The following is a 12,122-nucleotide window of genomic DNA, read 5'->3' as shown; positions in this document are numbered from 1 at the left end:
CCGTTACATTTCACAAAAATGATTTAATCTTAACGTTTCAACTTTAATTAATGTGTAAAGTATATCAACATTTCAAGGTTATTAAATTCACATTTCAAGATATTTTTCTTTAAACTCCAAATCAACTCTATACACCCATAGTGAGCAGAATTCAGAATACATTTTCAAAAATTGATTAGATTTCTTTTTTCTTTACAATAATCATAAACACAGTAAACTGGTCTGTTATCATTATGTGTCGTGTGAAAGAAAGAAAAAATCCAGAGAATGCCATAACTTCCTATATATTATCTCTTCATAAATCTGAAAGAGATTTCAAATTTCTAGACATTATGTATAATGCTATGTTCAGGCAAACGGGATAATTTTTTAAAAAATTGATACAGTAAAATGGGAACTTCCATACTTCTCCCAATAAACTAGTGCAATACCTGAAACCAACATTGAAGTAATTTAATTCATTAGACGCATACGAAATAAAATGAACTTTTCCAACCATCATTGATAATACACTGGAAGATTATCTGCTTGAACCTTGCCATATTTAGGCATACACTCAACAGAGAATAGTCCATTAAGATCTGTTACAATTTCATAATTTATTCCACACTCACAAAATAAAATGAACATTCCCAGGTGTCAACATTGGCACAATTGGAAGCAATTTCTCCAGAATTTTAATACAAAATGATTTTTTATTAAAAATTAGTTCCTAAACTCACTTACCTTTGTGCCTTGTTTTGTTCTGTTTGGGTCAATTTCCGCAACTACTCGGACCTGTGAAATAAGGAAGTTCAACATAATGGTTTGTATTTGTATTTGCATCATTGTGATCGTTGGGTACCACATCTTGAACACTCTTTGTAAAAAGTAATAATCAAATATGAATATAACAGCTTCAAAAAAAGAAAAATAGCAAACACGGATCGTTTCGGGCTCAAAACCCTTCTTCAGCCAACAAAAATCCATAAAAACATCAATACATTACTTAAAACCAGATTGACGATTTTGAGTGTTAGGTTTTTGTGTAAGTTGTTTTGTTCTTTTTTGAAGTTGTTATATTCATGTTCATTACTATGTACAGCCCACAGCTTTTGTAACACGTTAAGTTTAACTCTATGTGTGTGACAGTCTGACAAAAGGCATGGGTTGTCGCGCTAACTGTTTTTCATATATGAGCAAAAGAAAGAGGAAAAAAAAAGATAACCTGTAGTGACAAAGTGAGAGTTTGGTGCACTGAAATATCTGTAACTTTGCTTGCTATTAAGATATATTGAAAATTTAAACCTCGTTTTACTCTGGTAGAATTGCTCTGTATATTTCGCACTATCTTCAAGGATTCGACATTGTTTCACCACACATTGTATGAATTTGATTATATGGTACACGAAATGATGCCATATTTTGATAAATTAAGTCATCATCATATCTTGTCGCGCCAGTGAGTCAGCCAGTCCCGGGCAGTCTGGTTGCATTCCCTCAGGTCAGCATTGGTGCAGTGAGGTCCCAGCGAGCATTCGGACAGGATGTGGTCCATGGTCTGTCTGGGGTGACCGCATGGGCATTCAGTGCCCGGTGAGATTTTCCATTTAAAGAGGTTGGTGGCGGTGTTTTCCCACCTTTGCTCTAGCTCTGTTCAACGCCACCCAGTCTTTTCTCTTGAGGTCTGTGCCTGCTGGGAGCTTTTCTGTTGGGGGCTGGAGGGCATCGTTTGCTGTCTTGTCCCATTCTACCCATTTGTCCAGGCGGAAGAATGCTGAGTGGTCTGGGTGAAGGCTCTCTACTATGAGGAAGCTTTTCCTTGATTTGAGCCTGCTTTTGGGGCAATTGTGGTTATGAAGGGGGTGTCTCTGGTCCATTTCCTGTTTGTATTTTTGTATTTGGGCATGAGTTTCCCTCCGGATGTGTGGTGGGGCTATTCCTGCTGCACAGTAGACCAGTGGTAATGGTGTTGCTCTCAGCTGGCCCGTTACGATCCGGCAGGCGTTGTTGAGCTCGGGGTCTAGCTTGGAGGCATGGCATGATCGGGCCCATACAGCTGAGCAGTACTCCGCAGTTGAGTAGCTGAGGGCCAATGCTGTGGTCCTTAGAGTTTTAGGGTCAGTTCCCCAGTTCATGTTTGCCAGCTTTCCAAGGAGGGCATTACGCGTGGACACTTTTGCCTTGGTCTTCCTCACGTGTTCTCTGAAGGACAGAGTCCGATCAAGCGTCACTCCGAGGTACACTGGTGGTAGTTGTACTCCAATGTCTGGCCACTCCACTTGATGTTAAGTTTTTTGTGGGCTTGGTGGTTGTTGAGGTGAAATGCACACACTTGTTTTTCCCTGGGTTGGCGTTCAGCGAGTTTTTAGTGTAGTACTTTGTGAGGGTGTCTAGGCATTTGTCAGTCTGCTCTCGATTGGTTGGAAGGACGCATCCTGTGTTGCGAGGCATAGGTCATCAGCATATATGAATTGGCGGATATTTGGGAACTCAGGCTGATCATTTGTATATATGTTGAAAAGTGTTGGAGCCAGCACTGATCCTTGGGGAAGACCATTCTTCTGGGTGCGCCACCTGCTCTTCCGGCCATCCATTTCAACAAAGAAGCGCCTGTTTTCGAGAAGTGACTGGATGATATTTACAATTTTCTTATTCTTTATCATTTTAGCCACTTTGAGGAGTAGGATCTTGTGATTCACTGTGTCATAGGCTGCAGTGAGGTCGACGAAGACTGTGCCAGTGACCTGTTTTGTCTCAAACCCATCTTTTATGAATTGTGTAAGGTTAAGAAGTTGACCACATGTTGACCGTCCTGGTCGGAATCCAGCCTGATCTGGAGACAGTTGTTCGTCTAGACTGGGTGACATGCGGGACATAACCATTCGCTCAAATAGCTTGTATAAATTAAGTGTTTAATAATGAGTTGATTAAATATCGCAGACATTTCCTGTGTCTGGTGGTGGCGTTAGAAACTATATTCAAAGTTTTCAGAGACAAAATTTAGGGAAATTCTTGGTCAATTCTAGGATTTAAACAAAGATTTGGAGCATAATTTTTACAAGCTAACTTTTGAGACTGCTGCACAATAGAATGTCTTCTTCTTCTTCTAGGTTCCATGCCTGGTCCAGGCTTCGGATACTGCATGAATTATCTCTCTCCATTCCTCCCTGTCTCTTGCTTTTTCAAACAGCTCTTGGATTGTTAGGTTGGTGAAGCCCTTCAGTTGGTCTATGAGTGTTTTTCTTTGTCTCCCCCGGCGCATTTACCAGGTATTTTTCCACAACTTGCCAGGTATTCATTCTTATCTTTCCTTACTATGTGTCCGAAAAAGGATAGTTGTCGATCCGCTATTAAGGGCATTAGTTTCCTTTGTTGGTATGTTTGTTTTAGCACTTCTTCGTTCGTTTTGTGTGCAGTATACGATATTCTCTGCCTCCTTCTCAAACACCACATTTCAAAAGCTTCAATGTTCTTTTGTGTTTCTGCATTTGTAGTCCAGCTTTCGCATCCGTATAACAAGATTGGCCACACGTAGCACTTCAAGACTCAGAATCTAATCCCGAACGACATCTGTTTGTTTTTCAAAATGTTTCCCAGGTCCATGAAGGCCTGTTTGGCTTGAGTTATTCTTGCTCGTATGTCTCGGGTTTCATCTTCCATCTGTTGTCACTATTGAACCTAGGTATTTAAAACTTTCTACGTTGGTAAGTTGCTCGCCGTGAATCGTTATATTGCAGGTGTTGTTGTTTTCGGGTTTTTCTGTATTACCATGCATTCCGTTTTGGTGATATTCACTTCCATTCCCTTGGCTTCACTATCTACTACCACTTTGTCAACAATCTTTTGAAGTTGGATTTCTGATGTTGCAATGAGTACCGTATCATCTGCGTATCTTATATTATAGAATGTAAATGTTAATAATTTGTTATACAGATCAACATTTCATGACGGTTTGGCTGTACTTCTGCATTGAAATGTTGCAATTTATTTAAGGAAAAAATTAAATTAAAATAGACAAATTTTAAGATCCATATTTTAGACTTCTTCGTAGAATACTTAAAAACTCTAAAATAAAACGAGAATGGCTTGAAGCCTCTTAAGAAACTGTGGTCAAGTGACATTTTACCATGAGCCATTCTAGCCGTAGCTTAAAAAGTGGATTTTTCAAACCTTATTTTGTAGACCTCTAGTTATTTACTCAAAGGTCTTTTTTTATTCAGACACATAGTGAAATAAAATGTTAGCAACCCTTTTCCAAATACCATGTGAATTATAATAATAGTGATATTTCTTTATTATTCACATAATGGAAATTTCAATAGTTTACATTGATCGGACAAATATAATAATAATAAGAATATATAATGTGTGAATAGTATAAAAATATACAGAGATCACCACAAAAGTTACTCAATCACAATACACAGGTAAACATCCTTTGTGGCTTAAAGTACAACAATTGACATCTTTTTGGTGCGTAAACATTTAACACTGAATACAATTGATACATTATATCCAACAACTTTACCCAATCTCTCTCTCTCTCTCTCTCTCTCTCTCTCTCTCTCTCTCTCTCTCTCTCTCTCTCTCTCTCTCTCTTTCTCTCTCTATCTATCTATCTATCTATCTCTATCCCTCCTTTCTGGGTGGGTTTTCCGATCTCAAACTAAGGACACTGATAGTGTGCTTTTGGAATCTACATCTATTCCCTATTTGAACAATTCCCCTTTGTCTTACTTTTTCCTCAAGTCCTCTTAATTGTACATCTAGAATGTTTTTACTACCCAATTTTCTTCCTTTTTTACTGGCGCTGATATGACCTAAATGTGTTGCAAGCGCTGTAAAACCCTTAAAAACAAACAAAACAATATATCCTGTCACATAGCGATGATTCACATTCATTTTATTAATTTTTTATTTTAGTACAAACAGAATTCATCTCACTCCAGCTATATTTTGGTAGGCTTAGAAAAACTTTACTTTCTAATATTAGATTATCATTCCTTTAATAGCTTTCTCTTTGAATTCATTTCAAATTAGTGAATACGTTTCATTCTACCTTCTGTCACGTAGTCACTTATTATAAAAGTTGATTGATTTAATCTTCCTCACTCATTTCTCTCAAAAACCTGTGCCTTGACGGCCAGACCGCTCCACTTCTCATATCACTTATATTTTAAAGATTGGCCGTTAAAGATTTATATCTTGCTATCAGGACTTGGTGGAAAACTCCATTATTTGATTCCACTATCAAGACGCCAGAGCTTCATTGTTCACCTTTGCCAGCCACAAGCTGTCAGGATTGTCGTGTCTGAATGTCGATGAAAATTCCCTCTGTCTGGAAGTACGACCTCACAAGTCCATACAACTTTATCCTCAAGATCACAGGTTACGTAATATTGTCATGTTTATCATTTGTAACTGTGATCACTATCTATTTATAAGAACATTCATCTCATTAAATTTCATCTTTCTATATTCTCATCATTTTAAACCAAATCGTCATTTCTTCTTTATTTTTAAAAGTAACTAGTAAATTTTGGGGGCCTTATTTGCCACATCTTTATTTTATGAATGTAGTCGAGTTAGCTCTTGAGCACTCATAAGACCTGACATATCCCTCTTATTCTCTTATTGACATGAAAGGAATATAAAAGCATTTTTTGAATGACACCACTGATATAAATCACAAAATGAGGCAGGTTTCATCTAATGCTACAGACTCCTATGACATCATTTCCTATTTTGTTGTAACCAAATATACAGCAACGGGTGGATACCAAAGGAGCTCTGTGCATTGATTAAATTCACCAAAGTGAAAGAAAAGAAAATCTGGCGCCAAAATAACACACGATGTTGAACGAAAATACTGGCAAAGGGAGTGAAGTATGCTTTATTTTGTTACAGTAAAACAGATTTTTATTTATAAATTATTTATATGGATAAGGCGTCAAACAAAGGATTTAAATTTAAATCCTTTCATAGTATGCCCAGACTTTCATCCTTTTTGCATCTTAAAAAGTTATAGGTATGGTATTAACCTTCTCCTTACCAACTATAGGAAAAAGGTCACGTTCGTTACGATACAACCAACATCTGTCTTATCCAAATTTCTCTGGTAAAATTTAAATAAAATGAACAGTGTGTTGTAGAGCATGTCTTGCTAAAGACATTATTTGTCGCAAGAACTTACTGTTATTGTGTTTGAGGGATAAAGAATATATTTTTGTGTTAGTTTGGTGTGAAGTTTTGGGGAAAATCATGAAAATGGCTGGTAAGGAGAGAGTTTATATCCATCAGTTTTATGCAAGAACAAAATTTATAAATAACTCTTACTTGTTCTCTCAGTTTTTCCAGTCGTGCTTCCTTTTCTTCTTCCTCTTTTTCCTTTTCTTGCTTCAATTTTGCTTTGTTTTCCAGTTTTTCAACCAACTGACTTTCTCTGTTCAAATATTAAGTCAATGAAACATTTTGGTAAAACTTTTATCATAAAAACAATCCTTACAAACCCTGAATCGAACTTTAAAAAGAAATAAAAATAGAATGCTATCATTTTTGGCCACTCAGAGTTCATTTTAAAGAAAATATTTAGGATCTTCGTCATTTTTTCTACTTTTGACAGATTGCAGTTCGATATCATAAGACATTTACATTTTAAAAAGTGCATTAAATAAAATTCAATTGAAAAAAAACCCATAAAAATACTGCCCTTTCTATAGCGTTCCATGGGTTACTGTTGCCTTAACATTTACAATAAAATTGTTGAAAATATTGTAAAATCAACCATGTTGAAAAAAACCAAAAAAACTTGAGCTTTTATATAGCACAATATCCACTAAATGTATTCAAAGCACTTTCCAAGGGGTCCCTGACCAACGGCAACATGTAGAATGAGACGTGACGGATGTTTGGCGATACTACTACAATTTTTTTCTGACAAAGACAACAATGATAACAGCTTATTATTCATTTTACACCTGAGTACAGTGAGAGAATATGTGTAAAGCGCCTTTTCCAAGGACTCAACTATGTGTTGAGTGAGGCTCAAACCCAGGACCTTCTGATCCAAAAGCGAGTGTCATATCACAAAATGACATAGCTGCATTAAAGCTCAATTGTGACAGGAGTTGCCTATTTCAAAACAAGGAAAACCTGAATTTTTCACTATATGCTAAAGGTGTACAAAAAACTCATATTGCCATAATGCATTATCCAAAAGGACCATTCTCATATTTAACTGATCAATTTGGCAGCTTATTAGTGGGATTGCGAGATTTTTTTAGTTAGATACCGTTTGCAACACAATTTTGTTTATATTCACAGCAATACCTCTGCTTTGAAATATTCTTATTGTAAGATAATATAATTAAGAGCTTGATAATAATAATAGTGTTTAAAAATGATATCCAGCCTTATGCATTTAGAGATCATTTTGTAAATCACTTGCAACGTTGCAAGTCCTATGGAAGAAGAAGACGACAGATCCAACTTGAATTTGACAACTATAGGCTGCTTTTCAAGTTGTTCTATCAAGTGGTTTTACTTTATCTTGAAATGAAATAAGACAGCTTTACCTGTACTTTATTCTTTCCTTATCAAAAATTGCCTGTTCTGCCATTTCATCTTGTAATTGCTTTAAACGAGCCTCAGCTTCCTCTTCAAATTCTCTCAACTTTTCTTCTTTCTCTGCCTTGTACTTTTCAATCTGAAAATAAATGATTCAAAGAAAGAACAACAATCGTTAATGAAACAATATGCTTCTATATTTTGATTTTGTATTATCAATGCATTTGTATTCTTATCCCTTGTCAAATATTAGCAGATTAAAAATAAATCAATTAATACATTATTGGCTTTAAACTGGCTGTTTTTGAGGTCTATGTACCTTCTTAATTAGTCCCTTCAGAGCTACCTTTGTAAAGACGGGACAGAAGGATTAAATGTACAATTGAAATCTCCACCCATCCAGCACATCTGAACACCAACTTATTGAGATGAATTTGGTTGGGAGTTGACATTTTTTGATTAGAGAGGTCAACTTGTATTACTTATTCATGCCCTTGTTACATTTATCCATGCCCTTGTTACCAGCCACTTGGATTATTGTAACTCACTGCTGTACGGCCTACCCAAAACATCGCTGAACCGACTACAGTTGATGCAAAACAAAGCTGCTCGTATGATTACAAGGACAAAGCCTTGGGACCATGTAGCACTGGTCCTTAAGTCACTACACTGGCTTCCAATAGAAAAAAAGAATAATATACAAAATCGCATGTTTTGCTTACAATTGCCTTCACCATACATCACCTGAATACCTTGAGAGGGAATATAAACCAACTCGATCTCTGCAATTCGCTAATGGAGAAAAACATCCCAAAAACAAAGTTTGCTGAGCATGGTTTTGCATTTTCAGTTCCAATCGTATGGAATTCTTTACCACCTAAAAACCAACAATGTGAAGTCTACCAGTCTTCAAAGGCATTTGAAAACCAATCTTTTTCATTCTGCTTATTGTGATTCCATGTGAACTTTGAACAAGATATGTGTGTGACTGTTGTGGTGATTTTGTAGTCGAATGAATGAACTTCTGTGATACTAAAAAAACTATTGTAAAGCACCTCTGAGCACTATTTGTGGATACCGGCGCTTTATCAAATAATAATTATATATATAAAGCGCCGGTAGATTGGTTTTCAAATGCCTTTGAAGACTGGTAGACTTCACATTGTTGGTTTTTAGGTGGTAAAGAATTACATACGATTGGAACTGAAAATGCAAAACCACGCTCAGCAAACTTTGTTTTTGGGATGTTTTTCTCCATATATATATATATATATATATATATATATATATATATATATATATATATATATAACTTGTATTAAAAGTATGCTTTCATTTCCAGTCGAAATCCTGATGAGGTGATGATTTTTATCGTAGAATTTTAATTTGAATACATTATTTATTGTTGGTAAAAATACATATTATGCATTTTATTGCAAGTATGCTTTCATTTCCAGTCGAAATCCTGATGAGGTGATGATGATTTTTATCGTTGAATTTGAATTTGAATACATTATTTATTGTCGGTAAAAATACATATTATGCATCCATCCTTTATATATAACAACAACTATTAACAATGACAACAAAATATAAAAAGTAATAATTTGAAAAAAAATAATGATGTATATTTTCTTAATAAAATCTGATTTAAAATCAGTAGGCCCTTTAAGGCTTTTCACTGACATAGCTCAATGTACAGTAGAACAGTTTTTTCTACGATCCATCTACTGGCCTCTCCTTTATCTGTGCCTATTGTTTCACTCACCCATGGCACTCAGATGACAAGGAGAAGTGCAAGTGCCTTTTAACTTCCTTAAAATTAAACAATCAGTACACATCCTAATACCTGTGAGGAATTGAGTTACTTCTGACAAATCAACTTGTGAGAAATTTTGATGTCAACAAAACGATTGATATAAAGGTAGTTATTAAAAATACTTTTCAAAATAATGAATACAATAACAAACCAGATCTTTTTCTTTCTTTCGCTTTTTTTGCTCTGCTTCCTTCTCCAGTCTCATAGTTTCTTCATTGATTTTCTGACGTTCTTCATTCAGTTTAGCTCGAATCTGCATTGCCTCTTCTTTTTTCTTCCTCCAGTCATCAACCTAAAATTTTGAAAATTATCAAACATTACCATTAACCATTTAAATCGTTGACAATATTTTGAGAATTCAGGCCAATTGATATTCAGTGAAGTAGCTGGCGCAATCAAAGTCAAGTGTTTGTTAGAGAAAGGGAGGTAATCTAACAGTGCCCATTTAGCATTTTTTATGACTGTTTGTTGAGAAGCTAACTGTCTTTAAGATGACTTCTAAAAAAAAAAAAACCCAAATTTTAAAAAAGCAAAAACAAAAACAAACGAACAAAACAGATTCAGAAATTCCAGTTCAAGCTATAAATAGTGTAAAAAATATGTGAATTTGTTCAATAAAATAATTAAAAAGGAGCAAAACAACTTTCAAATAAAATATGATCTCAAAAGAGTGACTTTTTATTTCTATTTGTTGGATCCTTTAACGCATCAAAAATATTTAAGGTTAAAAATTATTGCTAGACTGCTTTGGTAAATGGCTCTAAATGTGATACATCGTATCAAAGCAGTATTAGGTCTTGATGAACCAGTGGTAAAAAGTTAAATTAACGCTAAAGTGGTCAAAATTTTGATATGTTGTCTATTTATCTCACTAAAATATGATATTCACTCTCCTCAATAAAATATACAAACTCAACGTAAGTCTGAGATTTATGGCTATAAATTCAATTTTCAGCACCTTAATCATCCCGACTTAACACCGTTTTGAGTCACAGGGTCACAAATTACAAAATGGTCCGTTGGGGCACTGTGTAATATCAGAAACGACTGGAAACAATTGGAAACGAGTGAAAACAATGAAATAACAATGGTTATGGAAAGTTGGCAGCAGTGGGGAGTGAACCAGGGACTATTGGAGGAGGATATTAGAGGGAAATTAACCTGGGAATATGGGAGATGGATACCAGTGGGAAGCGAGCGAAAATGACTGGAAAGGAGATATTTTCTGTGGAGAGTGAACCCAAGATAATCTGAGGTTGAAACCAGAGAGGAGTGAACCTGGGACTATGGGAAGTGGACACATTGTGTGGAATGAGATCAGGATGCAGAGATGTGGATACAAGGGGAGAATAAACCTAGGACTATATGGGAGGCGGATACCAGTGTGGACCGAAGCTAGAAATATGGAAGGTGGGCACCATTGGGGATGAACCCGGGATTATGGGAAGTAGGTACCAGAGGAGAATGAATCTGGGACTACGGGAGATTTCGGGGAAAAAAAAGTAACCTTCTGGGTTCACTCGCCTCTGATGTCCAAATCCATCTTCCCGGCTTCACTCTCCACTAGTATCTAAATTTCATAGTCCCAGGTTCTTTTCCCATTGGTGCCCACCTCCTATAGTCTCAGGTTCATTCACCTTTGGTGCCCACCTCCCATAGTCCCATGTTCACTCCCCACTGGTGTCCACTTACCTGAGTCCCTGGATCACTCCCCGTTGCTGCCCACTTTTTGTAAATCTAGACGGTTTATGTAGGTTTCGGAAAAATAAGTACTTTTCTGTGTTCACTCCCCACTGGTGTCCACCTTACATACTTCTGGTTTCACTCTCCATAGGTATCTACCTCTCGTAGTCCCAGGTTCATTCTCTATTGGTGCCCTCCTCCTATAGTCTCAGGTTCATTCTCCTCTAGTGCCAACCTCCCATAGTCCAGCTTCAATTCCCACTGGTACCCGTTTCCCATAGTCCCAGGTTCATTTCCCTCTGATATCCCCTTCCCATAGTCCCAGGTTCACTCCCCACTTGTGTATAGTTCCCTGAGTCCATGGTCTATTCCCCATTGCTGCGCACTTCCCATAACTTTGGTTGGTTTCATCAGGTTTTGGCGGGTTTTGTAAAAATCCCATTTTGTGTGTTGGTGTGTGATCTCCAGCTGGTGAATGTTGTGAGCATTTTACCTCAGTGCATAGCATCAATACACAATCTTCTTTCTGGTCATTTCCGCTCATTTCCCACTGGTATCCATCTCCCATCTTCCCAGGTTTATTGCCCTCTGATATCCTCCTCCCATAGTCCCTGGTTCACTCCCGACTGCTGCCAACTTTTCATAACCATCGTCGTTTCCACTTGTTTCCGGTCGTTTCCACTTGTTTCCGGTAATTTCCGATATTACGTACCACCCTTCTGTTGTAGTGTTTTCATGAAATGAGTCTAGTTGTGTTTGCTCTAACTTTATTTAACATGTATAAGCCATCATTGTGTGGCTATGTGGTCTTGTGGTATGACACTCGCTTTCGGATCAGAAGGTCTTGGCTTCGAGCCTCGCTTGGCACATAGTTGAGTCCTTGGAAAAGGCTCTTTACTCACATTCTCTCACTGTACTCAGGTATAAAATGAGTACCTGGCCCTTAACAGCATTGTCTCTGTCCAAAAAAAATTGTAATATTGCATAACAACATGTATCATGTCTCATTCTACATGTTACGTGTTGCTGTTGTTCAGGGACCCTTTGTAGAGCGCTTTGAGCATGTTTAGTG

General features: G+C 36.8%; 1 protein-coding gene across 1 annotated transcript in view; it reads right to left on the bottom strand.

Annotated features, from left to right (window-relative positions):
* Positions 1-12,122, bottom strand: part of LOC144964978 (coiled-coil domain-containing protein 148-like) — a 33,014-nt gene that overhangs the window by 10,498 nt on the left and 10,394 nt on the right. Inside the window, exons 9-12 of the mRNA XM_078899796.1 lie at positions 9,519-9,659; positions 7,557-7,687; positions 6,319-6,424; positions 727-777 (exon numbers count right to left, since the gene is read on the bottom strand). Coding sequence (XP_078755922.1) covers positions 727-777; positions 6,319-6,424; positions 7,557-7,687; positions 9,519-9,659 — 429 coding nt within the window. The remainder of the gene's footprint in view (positions 1-726; positions 778-6,318; positions 6,425-7,556; positions 7,688-9,518; positions 9,660-12,122) is intronic.

Source organism: Berghia stephanieae, chromosome 2 (genome assembly GCF_034508935.2).
Source record: "Berghia stephanieae isolate SIO BIC M18660-M18661 chromosome 2, UCSD_Bste_1.3, whole genome shotgun sequence".
Classification (NCBI taxonomy): Eukaryota; Metazoa; Mollusca; class Gastropoda; order Nudibranchia; family Aeolidiidae; genus Berghia; species Berghia stephanieae.
This window is presented reverse-complemented; position numbering and strand designations above follow the sequence as displayed.